Here is a 23630-nt window from a genome sequence, read left to right as displayed (position 1 = left end):
ACATTTTCCATGCCCCAGGTTGCCCCACCCAGGCAATAAAGTGTGCTGTCAGTGCCTGAAGCCATAAAATGAAGAGTGATTTTTTCCCCCTGTGAACAGCAGAAACAAAATTACAATTGTCTCTTAAATATAGCATTCAAATTAAACTGTATAGATTAATCTGATTTACAATGTTTTGCTTAGCCTAATTTTCAGAATCAGCTGTGCACACACAAGAAAAATCTTGTACATCTGTTTAATTTGCACACTAAATTGATTTTGCTTGGGCAGAACTGAAAGTCTTTACTTTTGTTGAGGGATTTTGTAACGCCTTTGAGACTAAATGAAAGAAAAAAGTTTGTAGTATGAGATACAGACTCAGACTAACTTCCTCAGATCAACACAACTATTGTCCTTTAATTTATATTGATTTTTATATTTTATATGAAGTCCTTGCTGGATGTATTTATTAAAATGACAACTAGGAGCAAGGAAGTAGCTATCCACTACTGTACTTCATATGTTACAGCTAAATTATAGTACTTTTATTCTGGAAACAGTAGCAATCAGCTACAGAAAACTGTTACTGTGACAACTCCATGATCTCTAAAGCAGTTTTTGTTGGTCAACCATTTATTAGCTGACGATGTGTATCATTCAGGTTATGCTGCACTATTTCTCACATTACACATTCAGAAACCAGTCTGTCTGTTGTATTCTATAAAACTTCATGATGCCATAGTCAAGATACTTCATATGCTGTTCTATATGATATCTTTTATACGCACGCACGCACACACACAGAGAGGCTTAATGTATTGCTTAATAGTTCCATGATCCCAAAGAGGTATTTTTTGCTGTTCTCAAATGGCAGCTCCCCAAGCACATGGACTTTCAGGCACCAGTATAAACTATTTAAATTTAAGAACTACAAAACAATCAAAGCCAGATTCTATAGGGAGACAACATAGTAAAAAAATATCAATACAGATGATATTTTAATACAAAATATTTTTTACATAAGTCAGTCTTTTTAAAATATAGAACCTTAAAAAAAGAACAAAGTTGCTATCAACACACTATAAACACGAGTCATTGTGCCGAGTTTGATAGCATTATCAGAACAATTTTAAATACCAGTCCATACTTTTAACACTGCCTTTATGTTTCTAAGAAATACTAGCCATGTTCTGCATGACCAATATTATGTCCACTGTGAAGCACTTCCATTCAGGTCTAATCTGACAGACTGCTCAGGGTCTTTGCACAATGATTTCACATTCAGCTTCTCATCACAGTTCAGTGGTGCACTGTATGGCCAGTCCAATTAACTTAAGACAATGTCAGTTACATGTACTGAAGTACATTGTGTAGTTACAGGTTCTTCATCTGAAAAGGAAACTTGTTGAGGTTTAATATATGTTCTACCCTGATCATCCAACCAATTAAAACAGCACCCAAGTGTTTATTTTGATTTCTCAAAGTTGAATAAAGTAATCTGTCAGATTTTCATTAAGAGATGAACTATATAGCATGAACATCTCGGGAATGTTTTGGAATAGACTGTTTTTGAACTCTTATGAAAATAAAAGAATACCAGATCTTGCAAACTCTTGTTTTAATGGTAAATCATCCATGACAAAGTGGCTAGGCAGCCAAAGAGATTTAAGATGATTTACTTGCATTGGAATAATTTACACAATTGAACTTATGCATACAGTACAGAACTATGAACAAAAAGGTGAAGCAAACTTTATTTATATTCAGGTAAAAACATTAACCTGATGAAGTAAATTATTGCAGATTTGAGAAATCAGCACAGAAAACAAAATGGACAGAGCATTGCTTACAGGTGCTTTATCTGTGTCAAAAGAAATGTTGAACTGTTTTGATCCACACCAGTGTTGGGAGACAAGGTGGTAGGGGAGGTCAGAGGAAAGGGAGGAAATACAGGGGGGAAATACCACCCATGAACTTAAAATCAAGGAGGAAGGATTGAACAAGGCAGGAAAATACTAATTTGACTTTATATAAAAAACTTTACATCAATTCAAAATGCTCTGGCCACACAATAAATATTGGCCAGACCAATCAATTGTTGAGTTTTTCAACTACGCAAAAAAGAATCAATTCCTCCTAGCCCCTGGTTAAGAGGCTGTTGCCTAAATCACTGTGTGAACAGTTCTAGAATATCTTCTGGTAAAGAATGTTGCCAATATATCCTACTACTACAGTAAAACTAAGCTATAAGAAAGAGTCTACCTACTTACAAAGGCGGAATTATTGACAATATATTTAACAAAATTAAATTATTTCTTAATTTGAGAAAACATGGAACAGTAAATGCCCATGTCCAAAATGTAACAATTGTTGTGAGTGGAGCACACAAAGAGAGCCATGTGGATTGCACATCAGACAATACATGAGGGAGGGCAATTGGGGGCAAGTGATGGTACACAGAACTAGTCTACTTAACTAGATGTGCCAATACATGTTTTCAATTTCTGTACTTATGTACAAACTTGTCTTTGGGAGGAAAAAAATTGCAGACTTGGCTAGATGGATACACACAGCCCAGTATTAAACTGCACAGCAACATTTATTGTTCCAGCCTGAAAAAAAACATCCCTTTTTAAATTTCACACAGCAAAGCAAGTTAAACTTCACTCATCGATAAATGATAATTTAAAACAAGAACTTGCTAAAGAAACCTTGTCACAACAACTTTAGGGCCTGATCACTTTTAAGTCCATGGGGCCTTTAATGAATATCAACCTAGTGTCTTTGTTTATAATCTGCAAGCCGTTTCTACAAGGCGTAACGTTTCCTCGACTCAGATGATACATTTAGAAAAGAATCATGATTCTCTTTTTGCTGTAACAGGCAGACATTGCATTTTTCATTGTGATCAGGAAAGATGGAATGACTGCTGCCCTTCTCTTGCAGCTATCAAGAGTTTTTCACGCATTATCTCAATACTTGAATAGTCTGGCAATTTGAGATAGTTTACACAGGTCATTACTGAGGGTAAGAAGTCATCTGGATTTTCTGTAGACTCAAACGTCTTGCGTACAATTGTAAGGGGAGGATTCAAACTTCGGAAACCTAAAAAGCACAAAAACAACATTCACTACAAATTTATTGTGAAACTTAACACATTAAGTTATCAACATTATTAAAATGTTATTTTACTTATTTATAGCAAAAACAATGCTGAATAGAAAGGTTAAAAACAATAAAGCAAACTAATTAAAAATATAGCACACCCTATTAAAAGATCCTTTTGCTACCTTCAATGAAAACACAAAGGCCTATGAAACCCCTTTTGCAAAGATTCATGTAGGCTCATCAAATAATATAGAATTTTTAAAATTAAAAAACAACACTTTGACCCATGCTTGGAAAAGTGTGAGTTATTATGGCCAGATCTGACATACCCAGGATTGGATGCTACTGATGCACTAGCATTAACTAGTGCACCACTAGCAAATGCAATCCAGAACACCACTGAAACCCTGGCATCAAGACTCAGAGCTGAATCCAGGAGTACACTCAAGGTACAAACCTGAGATTTCAGGGAGAATGTAACCTCATCCAGCTCAGACTGAAACCCCTTTCCCTGATCTGCCTTACAACTAACCAGTAAAACCTGGATAAAGCTTCAATTGTGTGGCTTTATCCACTCTATTAATGACAACAGACATTGGTTTAGTACTGAAATAGCTTGCTTGGAGTTGGATAAAGAAGAGATACAGTCATGTGTCACTGTCTTACTGGTAAAATCAGTATGACACTTAGGCAATTATTAAGGTGACACTGAGGCAAATACTGTATTCTTCATGCTGCTTTAATATCATTAAGCGGCTATACAAATGGGCAGCATGCAGCTGCCCCTTTTCGCCCCGAATCAGTGCCACGGCAACCACACGCAGCAGTACTGATCTGGTCCCTGAAGATAGCAAAAAGAATCTGCGAACAGCGGCTTCTTTTTAGCACCCTGAAAGGGACATCATAGGCACGCCGTCATAGGCACTCCTTTGATGCTGCGCTGTCTAGAAGGGTGCATGCCAAAATGGTGCCTGGACGTCATCGTTAGGGCTTAGAGCGTGCGGACATTCTACCCTCACCCCGCCCACAGACTAGTACAAAGTGCCAGCAGTATAGCCCCTAAGGCAGATTAATGTTGCTATCCAGAAGCTGGGCTCCAACATGAGAAAAGATGTATCTGTAGATTCTGCAGTGCTGACATTTCATATGATTAGCAGTGTACTTCTTTCTAATGCACAGACTGCTAATATTAATGTAATGTTCTTCATGCCTCTTTATCAGATAAAAGCTTTGGAAGCTGCTTTCAACATTAAAGCATAATAGAAAAAGAAAGGTGCACGCAGACAAGCATGTGTATACATCACTTCTTTTCTTCCCTCAGTAGCCAAGAATGCTAGCGTCTTAACAGAGTAACTGACACAGACAGTAACCTAAGGGCCACTATGATGGTTGCATGTGCAGATGTACTACTGATACAAGATGGAGATGTTTGCATGGTGATATCAGCCATTCACCGCAGGCAAGTAGTAAGCATAACTATAATCTTAACACTCTTCTTTTTGCGTGTGTTAACAAAATACAGAGCAGCTGTGCTTTCATTATAGGTTCCAGCAAGCATGTCTAAGGCTGCATCTGCACTGCAGAAATAATCCAGTTTGACACCACTTTAATTACCATGGCTCAATGCTATGGAATTATGGGAATTGTAATTTGGTGGTGCTAAATGTCTCATAAAACTACAATTACATAGGACTGAGCAAAGGTGGTTAAAGGTGTGACAACCTGGATTATTTCTACAGTGCGGATGCAGCCTAAGACCATAGTCCAACACATACCTATCCAGCAGTAAGCTGTACTGAATTTAATAAGCTTTACTTACAGGTACAATCCAAGTAGAATGAAATGAAAGATTGTTTAAAGACAAAGCTTTCATATCTGTTAATAATTAAAAACAGCATATAGAATTGTAGTTTACAGCATGGGCATGATCAGTTTGCAGCTAAAGATTTGTTGGGGGATAATGTAAATAAAGAATAATGTTAATAAAAATATAAATCATGTTAAATAAAGAAAATATAGAATATTTTCGAACACAAATATGTAGCGCATATGTGTGCACTTTAAGTCAATACAATAAAAAGATACTCACCTCCTACTGGCAGTCTAGGACTACCAGTCACAAACTGGAGAAATAATCTTTGCTGCTCACTATCAAAACTACTGAGAATTTCAAACAGGAACTTCACAGCACGACTAGAATTTTGTTAAAAACAAACAAACAATTAGAAGCTTTTTAAAGACACATCCATTAAGAAATAGAAGAGTCACAAATTTTATGTAGCCACAACAGAACAAGTTGTTTGAAATATTCTACAAATTATCACCACTTAGTGACCAAATCATAATACCTGTCATGTGTGTAACCATGATCTGGCCTGCAACATTCCATTAATGTCTTTGCATCCCAAGTATCTGTTTTGCTACCACACAGCAACTGATCCAGCTGTAATAAAACAGAAGGCAGAGAGAAAATGCGAGGAATGATGAGAGCGAAATCTTAAGTCAACTTTTTTAAACAGAATGATGATGCAATCAATGCAATTAGTTGTACCTTAGCTATGTATCACCACCAAACAAAATCTCAAGAGATTCAGTTTCTATTAATCTTTTCTCCTAGTAATGAAATACTTTAACCTAAATCCTAACATTTGATGGTCTCTTTTTTACCATACTAAGAGCCTTCCATTATTTTTTCAAATCCTTCATTTCTAACAGTTCTCAGTCTGAAGCTCAGTAATTCTTACTCTACTGAGCTTCAAAATATATTATCTCCAGAATAAAACTCTAAGATACAGAATTGTGCAATATCCTGTTAACAGTTGTCCTCTCCTCATGCATGGACTGCATGTTTCTTTTCCTTGGTACAGAGAAACATATGAGCATAAGTAGTACAAACATAAAACTATTTTAAATTTCATGACACCCTCAAGAAGCCTCGACATTTTAGTTGGTTGAGAATGTGAAATTATTCCATTAGAGATGCCTAAGCCCCTTTACAGAACAATGATTCCTTACATTCAAACAATAAAAGTAGAATATACAGGCATGAGTGCAAAGTTACTCAATTTCTCATGAAGGTACTAACCTCCTCAGGATAGAAGTACTGAAGGTGACTAAGGGGGAAGACAGATTCAAATCCATCTCTGAAGGAATCAAATTGCCTCGAAACACCTTCATTTAGTGCCCAGAATATAACTAGCTACAAAAAAAAAACCAGAGAAAATTGTAGAGTTATCACATTATTCAATACAGTATTAGCAGCATTATGTAATATGAAGCTTTGAGTGGATCCATGAATTAAACTATAGGCCAGAAAAGGCTACAAAGTTAAGAATTTGCCATTTAAGCTAATACTCTCATTTATTTTTCAGTCACTTAAAGATACAAAGTTAGGAAGAACCAGCAATTTCACAAAGCCTAACTGTTTATTAGGTGGCACTAAACTGGTTTATTGATGTAGTCAAAGAGTATGAATGCATTTTAGATACCCATATTACAGTGGTAATTTGATGATAAACTTGTACAATGGTTTTATGCACAGCAGATTATAAACCAAGCAAATCATAGAATTGTAGAGTTGGAAGAGACCACAAGGGCCATCCAGTCCAACCCCTTGCCACCAAATATCAATGAGGTATCAGTCCTAGAGGTACAAACTGGTTTAATTATTTGTCCAATAACGTCTCCATATTCTTTATGCCAAGATACTTCAACACAGAGGCTACATAATCACTATTCAAAGACAAAAAACGTGCAAGTGTTTGAGCTCCATTTCAGAAATAATGTTTTAATGAAAATGCTGAAGAGACCTATTGCACAGTGTTTACCCATTAATTAATTTTATCATGTTATCAATATGAATATATGTACTGTCTTCCTCCCAGTATGGAACTCAGGGCAGCTTATGACAAAGATTAAAACAAAATACAGGTAAAATCTAATAATGAAGTATAAAAATAAGAAACAAATTTTCCTGTTGGTTTCAAACACATTTAAAATATTGCTGTTTTTGTTGTGTGCCTTCAAGGAAATTTCAGCACTAAGGAACATATCACACAGGGTGGTTTTTTTTGGCACATTTCTTCAGGGAGAGTGGGGACTGTGCCACTGCCATTCTCTGAGGCTGAAAGATTGTGCCTTGCCCAAGAACACCCAGTAGGTTTCATAGCTCAGCAGGGATTCGAATCCTGGTCTCCAGAGTCATAGTCCAACACACAAACCATTACACCAGTGGCTAAAAAGTGCAGTACACCCCATTTTTTAAAAAAAAACTCCTCTGCTACATCCAGCTGTCAACCAAAGCTTTTTTAAATAAAAATGATTGCTGGAAGATAGTACAGAGGGGTCCACCTGAACCTCTCATGTGAGTGAATTCCAAATCTTTAGAGTAATAATTCGATTATACATCCCAATTATACATCCTTCAATTTCAGTCATGTAAAATTGCAGTTTTTTTTCTACATAAATTTTATTTTTTAAATCACCACTTTAGCTTCACCTCATTGAAAGCAGTACAAATTATGTCACAAGTGTAACACATTCTAAATATTTTCAGTTTTTTCATTGAACAACAAGGAGTAGTCTATGTCCAACAAGAATCCTGTGTCACTTACTTGAAGATATTCTTCTAAGTTGTGGATGGTGACAGGTATATCTTTTCCTCCTTTTTTCAACTCAATGTTTGGGAATCCTGGAAGTGTGAAATCCAATCCTAGATCTTCTACTGAACAACCATTCATGGTCAGGGTTTCCAATGCATACTGTAGACTCTCTTTGGTCTAAAAATAAATATGGATGTTAGTAACAACTTGGAAAATGTTAGGCTTAAACTATATTTTAAAAATTAATGCTACATTCTGTAGGTTAAATTCTGCTTAAGAGTACCATGTTCCACAAGTTCTCAACAAAGGTAAGTGGAAGATATTTTAATAAATGAAACGCCTTTGCTCCACCTGCCATCCTGAGACTGAAGTCTATATATCAGGAACAAAAATCATATGGAAGTGATAAACTGTTGTATGTTTAATGACTGCATTTTAAACATGAATACATGACATGCTGCAGTCTCATACAAGGACATCTTTATGGATAAAGCTATGAAAATTAAAACTGATGAAGTACTCATCCAATGTGCACTGGTCTGGTTTAGACATCAAACAGAACACATACCCAATATACGCTGGCATAGTTTGCTATTACCCATTTATTGGATTTATAAACTGCTCATCTTTATTTTCACATGTCAAGATATGAAGAGCAGGACAAAGGCTTCTGTTTATAGACTGAGCACACCTTTCTGACACAGCCAAACTCAGGAACTGGATTTGTTTAAACTATGAGAGACAAGTCATCATGTGATCTTGGCATACTCTTATTCCACAGTTTAATCTTGTTTTTTTCCTCACTAACTAAATTATAAAGAAGCCACAATTCTCAAGTTCAGCTGTCACAGGGATCTTCATCCTGCATTGTGGCATGCAAAGCAAGAGCAGCATAAGTCCAAAGCTTATGCAGACTTATTTATATAAAAGGAAATAATGGGCTTGTTTCTTCCAGGGCGCGCAATGGGCTCTTCTGGCGCGGCTGCATAAAACACAGGCGCGCTGTAATGTAATATAATACAAATGTAAAGTGGAAGTGTTGTTGCTGTTGTTGGTAACTGCCCTCGAGTTGACCTCAACTGATACTGACCCTCTGGATGAGACATGCCCAACACTCCCTATCTTCAACCGCTCTGTTCAGGTCCTGCAAGCCCAGGCCCATAGCCTCCCTAATTGAGTCCATCCATCTGGCATGTGGTCTTTCTCTCTTTCCTCTGCCCTCTACCTTTCTTAATATTATTGTCTTTTCTAATGATTCACGCCATCTCATGTTGTGGCTAAAATACAACAGCCCCAGTTTAGTCATCCTGGCTTTCAGCAGGAGTTCAGGCTTGATCTGTTCTAGAACCAATTTATTTGTCTTCTTGACCATCCATGGTATTCTTAGCACTCTTCTCCAGCACCAAATGGGTTTATTTTCTTTCTATCAGCTTTCTCTCCACTGTCCAGCTCTCACATCCATACATGATGATGGGAAATACAATGGTTTGGTAGATTCTAACTTTAGTGCTCTGTATATCTTTACACTTTAAGATCTTGTCTAGTTCTTTCATAGTTGCCCTTGCTAGTCCTAGTCTTCTTCTGATATATTGACTGCAGTCTCCATTCTGATCAATGTTTAACTGAACTCTTGACTATTTCAATTTTCTCTTGTCTAGGATGAATTCTTATAGATCTTCCATGATCATTGTTTTGGGTTTGTTGTTGTTGTTATGTTCAGCATTGATCCAATCTTGGCACTTTTCTCTTTGACTTTCTTCAGTAATTGTTCTAGGTCTTTGTTTCTGCCAGTAGCATTGTGTAATCTGTGTATCACAGGCTGTTAATGTTTCTTCCTCTTTTCTTCACTCCTTCTGTCCATGAGTCTAAGCCTGCTTCATGCAATGTTTTCTGCATGCAGGCTGAATAGATAGGGTGATAGGATACAGCCTTGCCTGACCCCTTTTCCAATTGGCATCCATTTTGTTTCTCCATACAGCGTGCCCGCATCATACGTGGGCGCGCTTTACGCGGACTTGAGCTTACGCGCTCAAGCCGTGGGGCGCGCACGGGGCGGAAGGGGCGGCATGTCCCATTCATTTGAATGGGCGTGCACGCCCGTTGCGCCCTGCGCGCTGCCGCACTGCCGTGCACAAGCCCCATTGTTTCCAATGGGGCTTGAGCATAGGTGGAATTCGCCTTACGCGGAGGGATCCAGAATGGATCCCCGCGTAAGGCGAGGGCCGACTGTACTCAGTTCTGATGACAACCTCTTGACTGGAAGCAAAAGTTTCCACTATCTTTACAGCCTGCTACAGGAGGCTGGGTGAACACATGAGACCAAAGCTAGTTGCAATATATATTCTTGTAAAGTTAAGCCATTGTTTAGCATTGTATCCAAATACAGTTCAGTTTCCAGTTGTGTTTCAACTGAACTATTGCAACCAGTAGGGATTTTACCAGAACTTTTATTACTCTGAGTAATATCTAATGCAGCTTCGTGGGTAGACATTTCAAGTACAGCAATCAAATGTATAAACAGGGCATGACAACTACCCGTTGACTATTTTTGCTGCACATCTCTACTATTTAAGCAATGGACAGTGTGGCCATGTAAATACAGTGGAGCCTCCCATGTATAACAAAATCCGTGTATGCTCAAGTCCCATTGAATATAGTGACATAGCAAAATGGTGTCCCTTATAAAAAATGGAAAATCAAGGTTTGATAATTGAAATGTATACTTTTTTTGAACATTTTCAAACCGTGTATGCTTGAATCTGTGTATAAAAAAATCTGTGTATAAGGGCTGACTGTATTAACTTTTGTCACAGTTCTAGCCATCATACTAAGGAAAGAGAAGTTTGGCATTTCCTACCCTATAATTACACTTACCTGTGATTTATCCTGTTCAAGTCTTTTTTTCTGCCTCACAATTTCTTCAAGGTGGTACACTGATCTGGCTACTACAGGATCAATATTGAACAAGTCATGAGATGTTAATGATGTCTCCTGCCGTAGCATCCATTTGTAAAAAGGAAGGCCAAGGGGAAGATCCACCTAAAGGCAAAAGCACCATTTTTCTTTAACTGACGGTGTGCAAACCACTACCTCTCTAGGTAACGACTGGAAGAAGATAAATATAATACAGATTGAGCATCCCTCATCCAAAATGCTTGGGACCAGAAGTGTTTTATAAAATAATAATAATAAAATTTTATTTATATCCTGCCCCTTTGAGGTCAATCGGGGCGGCTAACAATAATAAAATACAATACAATATATATCAAAATCTACTTCCCTCCCCCCCTTAAAAAGTTATTAAATCAATCATAATTAAAACCAACAAATTAAAACAACATAACACATACACACCATTACAAAACAGACAAAAACAAAACAGCAAACTTTGGCAGCATTCCACTCAAATTTCCAGAGAGGACCTCAGGGACTCTCACGAGAAGAGGGTTCCTGAGGCTGGGATTATCTATCCAGGAAAGGCTGCCGGAAGAGATCCGTCTTGACAGCCTTTTTAAAGCTGTCTAAAGATGTCAGTTGACAGATCTCGTCCGGCAGGTCGTTCCATAATCTGGGGGCAATAACAGAAAAAGCCCTCTGGGAGGTAACCGAAAGCCTATATCTTTGAGGCTGCAGCAAATTCCTCCCAGAGGACCGGAGTGTGCGGGGAGGATTATATGGGAGGAGGCAGTCCCTGAGATAGTTTGGACCCAAGCCATTTAGGGCTTTAAAGGTGATAACCAACACCTTGTACTGGGCTGGGAAACTAATAGGCAGCCAGTGGAGGGACTTTAATACCGGAGTAATATGGTCCCTCCTCAATGTTCCTGACACTACTCTGGCTGCCATATTCTGTTTTGGAGTTCAGATAATTTATTTTATTCTAGGGGTGATTGGAATACCTGTATTTGCATACAAGTACCTAATGAGAGTTATCTTGGAAATGGGGCCCAAGTCTAAACACAAAATTTGTGTACAATGAATCATCAGAAAGGAAATGTATCATTATCTCAGCCACCCATGAAAAATGTTTTGGTTTTTTGGAGAATATAGTATTTTGAAATTTTGGATAAGGAAGACTAAAGCTATAGTATGAAAAATGCCGGTAAACACCATTTATTTATTTATTTTATTAGAGTACTTATACCCTATGGACTATGGATACTCTTTTTGAAATTTCATATTCTTCTATTAGTACACTACTTACTATGTTTACTAGGCACAGGACAGTTTTAACTTTTCAATATTAAGCTAAGGACTATATCCCTGCATCAAAGAGCTATAACTCTATGTAGCTAACAATCTGATGGTCATAATATGACTTAGCTGCTAGTTCTGAACAGAATGTTTTTTGAAACTGCTACTTAGAAAACAGGTTCTTTAAACTGCAATTTCTGCATGTGACAGAGCCTTCAATTTAAATCTGTTACTTTCTTACCAATCTAAAATCCATGATTGCTTTTGCCATCAATTTCCCAAGAAAACGGAACTTCATTTTAACTTTAGCAATATGGGCAGGTTTTGCCGTTCTGCCAAAGGGAAGTGCAAAGAGGCCTTGAAGATTATGAATATATTTGGTCCCTTCTTGGCTTCCTGTTTAAGAATAAACAAACTGGTAAGAAAATAGACAGTTAGACACAAATCAAATTACTACACTGATGCTCAAAACTACATCCAACTTTGAAACACTAACTCAAAGCATGAAGGTTACAGGAGCATCTAAACACATGGAACCGTTTTGAAATGCAAACAGCTTTTCTTTTCTTTTTAAAAACTAAACAGGAGGGCAAAAATTGTCTTCTTCAAAATGGAGTTCAAGGTTTAAATATGCATTAAGTGTTTTTAAACATTCTTATTTAATTCTTTTTTTAACTTTGGTACACTTATGGTTCAGCATAAACTTTTAAAAATTATTGTAAGGTGAGGTATAATGTCAATAAATATATAACTAAATAAAGTTAGTGGATTGCCCTATGTCTCCAAAATATCCAGAAGACAGGTGTACAGACCAGTCCCAATAATGAAATCTGCTAGCTGTCAGAGGTTAGAAGAAATCAGGTAGCCCCTTCCACTGGCACAGAAGAGTGGGTTACATTTACTTGGGAGGTCCCAATTATGCCTGGAGATAGCTGTGGAAATATATGTATACCGCTGACAGTATTAATGCCAGTAGTAGGGATTCAGTATTCCCCCTGCTTCTCCAGGAGTTGCTCAGGATGATTTTTTTGTCACCCTGGAGCAGAAACAGATCATTTGCTCCACTGATTGCAATGATTTTTTAAATAAAGACCACAAAGTATACTTAAACCCCACCTTCCACCAGGCCCGTAGCTAGGCCTTTAGGGGCCCTGGGATAGAAAGTAGGGCCCGGTAGGGTGGAGTGTTCACACACTCCCAAGTCCTACCACATGCCGTGGGTACCATCTCCGTGTACCGCCATTTGCGCCCCCCTTTGGCTGGGGGCACTGGGGCAGTGCCCCAGACTAGCTACAGGTCTGCCTTCCATTCCCTCACTGCTAGACAGTAAAGCTTTGGAATTTGCTCCAAATCCGCTTACAACTTCTCTCTTTCTTACCTTTAGGATTGGAAAGAGTAACTTCTTCACCTCTCCACAGGCCCAAGTCTGCTCTCTGTAGTTCCTGAGATACAAGTGCATAAAACTCCAGTGTAGGTCCTAAACCTGTGCCAACCTAATAAAAAAAGACTACTTGAGGTTTTATGATTTTGCAAAAAAGAAAAAAAAAGGAGGAAGAGAAAAATGTCTGAACATATTTTCTGCAAAAAATATAATTTAACTTCAGTGGGCCCTTCCCATCCACACAAGTTCAGTTGCAGGGTCCCCTGTGGAAGGGGGAAAATGTGGAAAGTCAAGCCCCATATTACTCAATGGATAGCAATGTATGTGCAAGTGCATTTGCATACATGCGGCACCACTGGATAGTAGTAAAATTTTAGTAAGTAGGCACCACTGGATAATAGTTGGGACTAGCCAACAGAGGATGTCAGCTGTAATTTACTGTTCACCAAACAGAAATGAAAAAGAATCCACATTTTTTTTTGTTTCAGAGTAATACAACTGTAATTGTAACTGTAATAAAAGTACAGAAGATCTACTTTACCCAAATGTCTTTTTGATTTCATACTCTGCCCTACCAGAATAGGACAATAGTCCTAAAACGAACGTTGGGTACTTACCGTGACACGTTCATTTCCAGCAGACGAGGGTCCTGGCATCCTGAATCCTGGGTTATGCACCTCCCATTAGCTCCTGTAGGCAGGGACAAAGAAAAGACCGGCCCCCTATATAAGGAGGGGCTAATCCCCCTTGGGCCTCAGTCAATAACAAGCCAAGCGAATAGCAAATAAACCAAGACCTGGACCTTTACTGGTGAGAAACAGCACAACAATTATGAACCCTAAGGGCCGACTCCGGGGAGTCAGGCCTCTGAAAGAAACAAACAACCAGCAAACAGAAAACATTAAGCAGAGACAGTCAACAGGCTGGGCTGGACCGCAGGCGGCACCCTGGGTGGGCAGGATGCCAGGACCCTCGTCTGCTGGAAATGAACGTGTCATGGTAAGTACCCAACGTTCGTTTTCCCATCAGAGAGGGTCCTGACCTCCTGAATCCTGGGATTTACCAAAGCCCTCTCAAGCAGGGAGGGAAGGTGCCTAGCTAGAACCTGCAGATCCAGCCACCACCTGTTGGAGGACTCTCCCTCCGAAGGCCGCCTCAGCGGATTGGAACACATCCAGCTTATAGTGTCTAATGAAGGTGGAGGGCGACTTCCATGTCGCCGCCCTGTAAATCTCGGCTAGAGAGGCATTGGTGACCAGGGCCGCCGAAGTGGACGCACTCCTCGTAGAGTGGGCCATCACCCCCTCAGGTGGAGCGACATCAAGAGTAAGGTAGCTCTCTTGAATATCAGACCTGATCAATCTACTCAGAGTCGAGGCAGATACCTTGAACCCCAAAGAGCCTGGAAGAAAGGAAACGAACAACATTTCAGATGACCTTAAGGTTGAAGTCCTCTTGATGTAGATTTTGAGGAGTCTGCGCACATCCAATGTGTGCCAGGTCTTTCCCAAGTCCTTCTTAGGATCGGGGCAGAATGAAGGCAGGAGAATGTCCTATGACACCTGAAAGGCTGAGTTGACCCTAGGCACGAAGGTAGGATCTGGATGAAGGCACACTGAGACCGGCCTAAAAATACACAAGTCTTTACCTACTGACAGGGCCCCAGCTCTGTCTGGCGGAGGTAATGGCCGTGAGGAGGAAGATCTTGAGGGAGAGGTGTTTGAGGGAGGCCTCCCGAAGGGACTTGATCGGCCCAACCGTCAGCGCGTTTGAGACCGTGTTCACACCTCAAGTTGGAAAACGATGTCTGGTGGGCTGGCCCTGTTGGAACTCTCCTCAATAACCTATTAATGTGAGGATGGCTGCCATTCTAGCTGCTCTCGTATGGAGCAGAACCAACATGATGGCCGACACCTGCCTTATAACCATGTTGGGTCAAGTCCCTTTTTAATGTCATCTTGGATGGACTATAGCAGGTCAGCCACTGAAAATCTGAAGCTGTTGATGAGAACTTGTCTAAAGCGGTGGATTATGTGATCAATCAGAATGGAGCCTGATCTAATCTGGACCTATGGCAGCTTCCAACCTATCACTGATCACCCTGTCAACTGGTTATAGCAATGAAGGTGATATTAAGGTGATTTAGCTTGTAGCAATTAAGACTTACCACTCTGAAAGAGGAATGTTAATGTCAGACCTCAAATTAAAATTTCAAAACAATGTGCAGTTCTTTACTGGAACATCTGTCAACCTGTGTAAAATAAGACTAATCCCATGGTTAGGCAAAGAAGACACTGGATTAACCTTTATCTCACAGACATTGGTGAATCCATGCAGAAACATAGATGCACTGAAAGAGGAATGTTAATGTCTGACCTCCAATTAAAATTTTAAAACAAGCTGTGCTAGCAGAAAAAACAAGGCATAACCACTAGGAAGTCCATTTCCCCAGCCTCAGAAGGCAGTGGACAATGGTGTTGTTTGGGCCAGACCTTAGCATGAACCTAGTCAGGGATAAGACATTCACCCTCACAGCAGGTAACCTTATAACAATAGAATCATGGAGTTGGATGAGACCACAAGGGCCATCAAGTCCAACCCCCTGACATGCAGGAAATCACAACCAAGCATGCCCAACAATATGCAAAGGAATTGTGTAGCACCCTGAGACCACTAAAAGAAAGAGATTGGCAGCATTAACCTTCATGTCATTGAGCCCAACTCATCATGTGCATGATAGACATTGTTAAAATAGGTCTTAAAAGCCAGGCAGCAGCTGAATGGCAAGTCCATCAGCAGGCATTGTTATTTAAAAAGTAACTATCTAGCCAAGGTAAGAGGTAATTGTGATCTTTGTGGCAGACTCTTCAGGGCTCTGCAGGATGTCTGAATGGGATTTGAAGCAACCCCTTAGCAGAAAACCCTGATTACACTCGTCCCCCGGGTTACGAAATTAATTCGTTCCGGCGCCATTTTCGTAACCCGGAAGTTTTTCGTTAGCCGAATCCCCATAGGCGCTAATGGGGAAAAGCCGCGGCTCCGCCGCGGCTCCATTTTAAAAAGCGCCGGCTTTTTTTCGCAACCCGGGTAAACCTTCGTAACCCGGAAATAATTAATTAAAAGAATTTTTTTCGTAACCCGGAAATTTCGTATCGCGGCGCGTTCGTATCCCGGGGTAAGAGTGTATATTGTTTTAAAACACTCATGGAGGAAGCGGGGGGGGGGGGTCTCTTCCCCATGGAGAGGAGGCTGTTTGTCTGTTTGCTTTGAAAAGAATTTCTCTTAACTCCCTGAATTAGTGAGGGAGAGCCCTCTCATAGAAGAAACTGGTTTTTTTTTTGGGGGGGGGTTATTCTCCTATGAAAAAAGGGAAGGCAAGGGGAGCCACCTCTCCTGAGGCTAGCTGACTGAGGTTCCCTGTGTTTTATAACAGGAACATAACCCTTTGCCAATAAAGTGGAGCTTGGTTGGTCACCTTAATCCAATATATATATCACCTCTCATGAGATGTTTTTACCAAAGATCCTCAATGCATGTAAGCATTAGAGGTCTGCTGAGTGACCAGAGGCCTTGTCCTTGGTTGGGTCACCCTATCTATTAGCATTTACATGAATCTGAATTGTTAAAGCTTATGCTCTCAATGAGAAGTGCTATGGCTGATAACAAAGGAGGTAGAACCATATGGTCATCTTATGTCTTAGGCTGTTCCAGCTAAGGCAAAAAGGCTCTGGCCCCAAGGGAGACAGAGATGGAGGCCCATGAGGAAGGAAGAAAAATCATAATGTTGGCTTATGACTAGCCCCTTTTCTTGTTGAATTAGTTTCCAGGCATCTTCTCTGGCCTGGAGAAAGGAGAGGGGGGGGTGAGCAGAAACAGCACCACTCAGACTTATTTATGTTTGAAACAGCCCCAACTTCAAGCTGGGGTTTATAAGCTTAGCCCTTATTAGCTCAGGCAGGCTTTATAGCAACCTGGCTGCATGACAGAAGCTGGCTTGGTCCTCAACTACCTTCCCACTTGCATAGGTAGCTGGGAAGGGCAGAGGGGCTGCTGTGGGACATGGCCCCCCATTTACCTGAGGTATGTCTGTGTGCTGAGAAAGGATAATCTCTGATGGAAAGGAGAGGCCAAGCGCTCAAGCTGGTCACTCAAGAGCATCATAGTTTGGGGCAGCCAAACATAGTTGGGGCTGAAGGAAACTCTCCACCCATGATATCCACAAGTGGCTTAACCCTTTTTGTTGTTGTAATTTTTTGGGAGGGAACACAGGAGGATTTGTATCCATGTGCTTTCTCATAGTATCCTTGGGTTGGAAAAGACCCCAAGGGTCATCCAGTCCAACCCCATTCTGTCGTGCAGGAACTCTCAATCAAAGCATAACTGATAGATGGCCCTCCAGCCTCTGTATAGAAGTGGGTGGCAGAGGCCATGCTCTCTCTGGGGAGGACATGAAGCCACTTTGTGCTTTTTTGTGGGGTGCTCTGTGGCAGCCAAAAAAGACCATTTTAGAATTGGAAGCTTCAGCTCCTGCTGGGCCAAGTCTAGCTTCCTTACAGCCATGCGGCTGTACAACATAGAGGAGGAGTCCTCTGCCTCCTTATACACCATCTCATTATAAGAATTCAAAATGAAAGTGCAGGAGCCCTGGCAACACCACCATGTGCTTCCCAGTCTGCAAAGGGATCCCCCACACCTGTTGGGGTCCTGGGTGCTATTGGGGCCAGAGATGGGAAGGAAGGGGGAGACCAAGGGTTTATGCCCCCATCTGCCCTCCTGGCAGAGTCCCAAACCTTATGCTAGGCATAGTGCCTGCAATGGCCAGGACAGAGGCCTCATGGCAATGCCTGCCCCGAGCGAGGGCATTAGATCTGGCAAAGGTTATTTGGTGGCTGGAGAGAGCGGGCCCCTGGTACTCACCTTTCTCCTGTGTCTTCTGGCTGGCTTGTCTCTCTGACCTTGGCCCTGTTTGAGGCTGTGCAGAGGTGATGTAGAGAAATCCCTTGCTTTTGGCTGGCTTGTCCTCTGTAATCTGACCCCAATGGGCTGAGCAGGGATGTTGAGAAGGGAAGTTTCCATAACTTCCGGCCAGTTTCCTCACTGATCCCTGGCCTTAAACAGGCTGGGCAGAGGTGATGCAGAGAAATCCTTTGCCAAGGCTTTGGCTGGCCTGTCCTCTGAACTCTAGCTGGGCAGAGATGCTGAGGAGGGAAGGTTCAATGACTTCTGGCCAGTTTCCTCACTGATCCCTGGCCTTAAACAGGCTGGGCAGAGGTAATGTGGAGAAAACAGAGACATGGCGGGGAAACCCCTCACCATCTGTTCCCACGGCTCCCATGTGCTGCAAAGCTGTTTGCAGAAATCTCCTGTGCTCCCACCATGAGAGGGGGGCAGCTTGGAGGAGAGGGAGAGTCATTGGCAAAGCCAAGACCTTTCTCCAATCCTGGGAGCTCTTGCCATATTAAGTCCTTCTTCATGCTCCCAAGGCAGCATGAGAAACGAAGAGAATAAAAGGACTGGAGTGGCAATAGTGAAGAAGCTGCAGAGCAACAGCAAACACATCCCAATGAGTCTCCCTCTGAAGCCAGCTCCCTCTGTTGAGCTGGCAGACCCTGAGCTAGGGAAGCCTGGGTTAAGGATGGCCCATCACCCATGCTCTCGAGGTCCTCTGCCATAGCCACCACCAAGAAGGGGGGAAAGGCAGGAGAAAGGAGAAGGGAAGGCCAAGAAAACTCTCAAACCGCTTTTGGAAAAGGAAAAACCTTGCTGGCTCGAAGAGACACCTCTTGTAGGAGCATAGGCAGACCTGCCTTGCCTGGGAAATGTCCCCCAGCCCCAAAAGCTCGCTGCCTCGCGGGTGAAAATGGCCCTGACAAAGTCACCTAGCTCCCAGTCCGCACTCACCTCGGTGAAACCAGCTGGCGCCGGGGCCTCTTCTATGCCTTGGGGACCTGGGAGGCCCGGGTGGAAGGATGGGGCCTGATCACTGCCATGGAGGGGAACCCTCTCCTCTGGCTGGCCCTCTACCTCTCCCTCTGTCGCCAGCTCTCGCTGCTGCGCCAGCAGACCCTGAGCTGGGGGAGCCTGCACTTGGGGAGGCCCTTAACCCATGTTTTAGGGTCCTCTGCCATAGCCCACCACCAAGAGGGGAAGGGAGGCAGGGAAGAGGGAGGCCAATAAAAAACAATACTGACCGCTTCGACGAAGGAAAACGTATTCGCTGGCGAAGAAGTATGTCCTGCTAGGAGCTTAGGCAGGAACAAGACTGAGGCCCAAGGGGGGTTAGCCCCTCCTTATATAGGGGGCTGGTCTTTTCTTTGTGCCTGCCTACAGGAGCTAATGGGAGGTGCATAACCCAGGATTCAGGAGGTCAGGACCCTCTCTGCTGGGAAATGATATATTGTAAAGGAAAAGTAGCAGCTTAATGCTTTAGACACACACACACACAACAGCTCATGGCTGGTACAGATAGGCATGAAAAGCCGGCTTCCAGCCAGCTTGGAGGCATGGTGTACGCACAACCCCATGACGTCCAGCTGCCCACATGGCAGCCAGCTTCCAGGCACTCTGACGTTTAGATGCCACATGCCGCCGGAGTACCATAAAGCTACAGTGAGGCAGGAAAAGATGTCTTTTTGTGGGTGCAAAAAGAAGCTACATTTTGCTGCTTCTTTTGGGGGTGGCAAAAAGGCAGATTAGGGCCATGATGTGCAGTTGCTGCGGCCCCAATCTGGATTTCTGAATGGCGCCTCCAAGTGGTTTGTTCCATCTCTAAATTGGTGCAGTCTGCACTAAACCATCCTGAACAAATCCCATCTCATCTGATTTCAACAAAGTACAGTGGAGACTGGTTAGCATTTGGATACAAGACCACCAGTAACCTACGGAATCTTGCTAAGGCTAGAAAAGAATTCTGCCTGAAATCCTGAAGAACTACTTGCTAGTCAGAATTGATTATATTGTGTTGAATGGACTAATGACTTGAATCAGTATAAAACATCTTCTATTTCTAATGTATGAGTTGAAGAAGCCTGCACACTCAACCCACCTCTTTTATGCATGTAGTTCTTGGAACTCAAAGATAAAGATTACAAAGGCATGCAGAGGCAGTTCACCTGTCATTACTTACTTCATTTTCATACTGGATTTCCAACATCGCTCTTGAACTGCCCAGATCCTGCATCACCGATTCTGCTTGTTTCAATAGTTCCTCTCTGTTCACAGTGCGCTGTACGTCAAAGTAAAGTACAATTTTTTTTATTTTTTGCAATCTAATCATAACACTGAAAGCCAAAGCCACAGACGGGAGTACCAGTCTATTGCATTAATCACACCCCAATCTATAAAGATTGTATTGCAGGAAATTTAACATAATACAGTACTCATATTAGATATTAATGTGATTGCCAAAGGCAAGGAAGCACCTTTCCTTCTGCATTACATATAAAGCACTTTTAGTATTTAGTGTTGGTTACAAATTCTTGTCAGACTGGGGGCTAAGGTTTTATAAACCTGGCTGCAGACAGAGTATAATTGTAAGAAGAAATGTAATTCTTTTAAGAAGGAGCCTCCCAAATTATACACAGCCTCCCAAATTATGCTTGCAATTTATCTTAGATCTGCAAATTTATTTGAAACTAGAACCAACTAGGACCTCATGAATTAATTTCAGCCCACAGTTGAAGCCCCAGAGGGCGTTCAATGCTTTGGTATACATCAGCATTACTAGTGAGTACTATTTATATAGCCTAACAATAGACCCATTTATTGCTTCAGAGTTGTCATGAAAAGGCTTCAAGGTATGCCGCCTAGCTTGAGTTTGATCACAAACTGCAAATGATTTTTTTGTGGGGTTTTTGGGCTATGTTCTAGAAGAGTTTGTTTCTGACGTTTCGCCAGCATCTGTGGCTGGTATCTTCAGAGAATGTTTGCCTGGAAAGGTCTTGGCTGTATATATTGTGTGATCTGGAAAGGCAGGAGTGATTTGCATGTGTATTGTTGGTTGCTAATGGCACAGATGCTGGCAAAACGTCAGAAAAAAACTCTTCTAGAACATGGCCACGTAGCCCGAAAAACCTACAAAAAACTATGGATGCCAACCATGAAAGACTTTGACTTTCACAGTGCAAATGAATTCTTATTAGCCAGGCAGGTCAATCATCAGAAAGAAAAAGCTGCAGACAGAAACAACTTCCTAAAATCAACATATGTATGTTGAATAGAATAAGCTTTTTCAAAATCTTGAAGGGTTTAGGTGAGATCATCACTTCCCCTACCGTGATATATTTACCTTTTTCCTATCCAGACGTGGTGCCACTCTACTATCCTGAGAATCAGACTGGTTGATTTCTGGATTGGTGTCCAGCAGTCTCTGCATGGCTCGATCTCGATCAAATGCAGTTACATAAAACAGCATTTGCCGTGTGTCAAATGGAAAGAAAAACGGACTGTAGAAAGAGAGATCAGTGTTACACTGCAAGGTGAGCAAATCTAAATGTGAACAAAGTCGTTAACATCACCTAGTAAAAAAACATATCCCATCATAGGATACAATGAACTTTAAAATGATTGTAACAATACAACACAAAACAACAATCACAATAGAACCTTCAAATTACCTTACAGCAGGAGTGGGCAACTGCACAGACGCTAATTTTTGTCCTCCCACCCCATGGCTGTACCTGTCCAACTGGAACCCCAGTAAGGTCTGCTTTCTGTTGTATCTCAGTCAAATTGGTCATCTAACCAGAAGTGAAACACTGAAAAGAGATATAATTTGGGAGCACTGAGGTTCTGCTATGGGTTGAAAGATGTTTTTACCCATTTTCAATGTTCTCGAATGATTTTCAAACAGCACCGGGAGTTGGGGGTTTTGAGAAATTGATGAGGTGTTCCCAGGGCCACAAAAATGGTCAGAGGAGCTGCAAATAACCTGTGGGCTGTAGTTTCCTCATCCTTCATTAGAAGCCATTAAGTACTAAGTAGGCATTAAAACTGGTCTGAGACTGGTAAGAACTTGAGAAAGTTTTATCCCTGGCAGACCCTGGCCACAACTTGAGATAGGAGTGGGCAAAAACAGGCCTGTGGGTCACATACCACCCTTGGGATCCCTAAGTGTGGCCTGTGAAAACCCCAGAAACCCCTCACAAGCCCACAGACTGTTACTCCCAGGTGATTTTTGGGTGATTCCCCCCCCCTCCAAACTGCCTAAAAAGGCAACAGTTTGCTCCCTAACCCACCTGGCAATCAGTCAAAATAGCAGCCGAAAAGTGCCGTCCCATCACTTTGGGGTCGCTGACATGCACTGCAGCAGTTTGCTGGGTAGGTGCAGGAAGGCAAAATGACTCCCTATCCTATTTGCAGTTGCTCACCCCTTACTTAAGACAATAAAAATTGGGAAAGTTCATATGGAAGCAGATAATATTTTGTATACTCCAGTCCAAGATCATTTAACGAGAGAGAGAGAGAGAGAGAGAGAGAGAGAGAGAGAGTTAAAAAACAAAGAACAACCAAAACTAAATTGAGAAATGCCAGCAAATGAAGTTGCTCCTATTACATGAATTGCTTTACATTCTGGTATGTGACCCAGTGACTCAAAGCAGCCTCTCTTTCCCTTGGCTTTGTTTATATAAACTAGCATGCACATGTATGTGTGCATGTGCTGGTGCATACACATACACATGTATAAAGCGTCTCAGTCTGAATACACACGCATAGAAAAAATCCATGTATATGTGCATGTACATGTATCCATGTCCATGTACTGGCCTTAGTCAACACTGGCTGCATCCTTCAGGTCTATAAAAATTGGTCCATAAAGACTGAACCACCTCATTTACAACATCTGGTCATTTACAGCATCAGAGCCCAATGCCTGAAGCTAATGCCTAATCGTCACAGTGCTACAATGATATACTATAGTAAAGTCTATAGTCAAATTCCCATACCATGATTTTCCAAGCTCTGTCAGCCACGTTGGTATGTTTCCTGTCATTATCACCAAGGGATCTTGAAGTTGTCTGTTAGCCTTTGCTGTTAGTTTACTGTTGATAAATTCTGAAGTTGGAATAATCTCTTTACAGCTCGCATTCTACAACATCAAAGAGAAAGGTATTTCTATTTAGAAGAACTTGTGCACTATGAAGTCATTTAACATTTCTGTCATATTGATGCAGAAAAAAATCAAGTGTAACATGACCTCCAGGTGTAACACTGGTTTTCTGCAAAGCAAAGTTTGCATAACCAGGATCCAACATGGAGCACACATGCTTCTGCATCCTCCCCTCTGGATTAATCTTTCTCTTTCCTTCTCAGCATCAGCCATGGCACACATGTAGTGGGAAGTTGCTACAAACCATTCCTGCTGAAGT

The 23630-nt window shown here is 41.5% G+C and overlaps 1 protein-coding gene across 5 annotated transcripts in view; it reads right to left on the bottom strand.

The window, feature by feature from the left end:
- Window positions 1-960: 960 nt before the first annotated feature.
- The window catches only part of LOC149318178 (E3 ubiquitin-protein ligase TRIP12), a 140946-nt gene continuing 118276 nt past the window's right edge, over window positions 961-23630 (bottom strand). For all 5 annotated transcript variants that reach the window (XM_089509148.1, XM_089509151.1, XM_089509152.1 and 2 more), the window contains exons 32-42: window positions 23208-23350; window positions 21551-21707; window positions 20390-20488; window positions 13261-13375; window positions 12124-12278; window positions 10563-10727; window positions 7701-7865; window positions 6173-6286; window positions 5436-5530; window positions 5177-5280; window positions 961-3084 (exon numbers count right to left, since the gene is read on the bottom strand). In XM_089509148.1, the coding sequence (XP_089365274.1) occupies window positions 2888-3084; window positions 5177-5280; window positions 5436-5530; window positions 6173-6286; window positions 7701-7865; window positions 10563-10727; window positions 12124-12278; window positions 13261-13375; window positions 20390-20488; window positions 21551-21707; window positions 23208-23350 (1509 nt within the window). In that variant the 3' untranslated portion in view covers window positions 961-2887. The remainder of the gene's footprint in view (window positions 3085-5176; window positions 5281-5435; window positions 5531-6172; window positions 6287-7700; window positions 7866-10562; window positions 10728-12123; window positions 12279-13260; window positions 13376-20389; window positions 20489-21550; window positions 21708-23207; window positions 23351-23630) is intronic.

The sequence above is a fragment of the Sceloporus occidentalis genome, unplaced genomic scaffold (assembly GCF_023333645.1).
Source record: "Sceloporus occidentalis isolate IW3139 unplaced genomic scaffold, rSceOcc1.0.p SCAF_2, whole genome shotgun sequence".
In the NCBI taxonomy this organism is placed as follows: Eukaryota; Metazoa; Chordata; class Lepidosauria; order Squamata; family Phrynosomatidae; genus Sceloporus; species Sceloporus occidentalis.
This window is presented reverse-complemented; position numbering and strand designations above follow the sequence as displayed.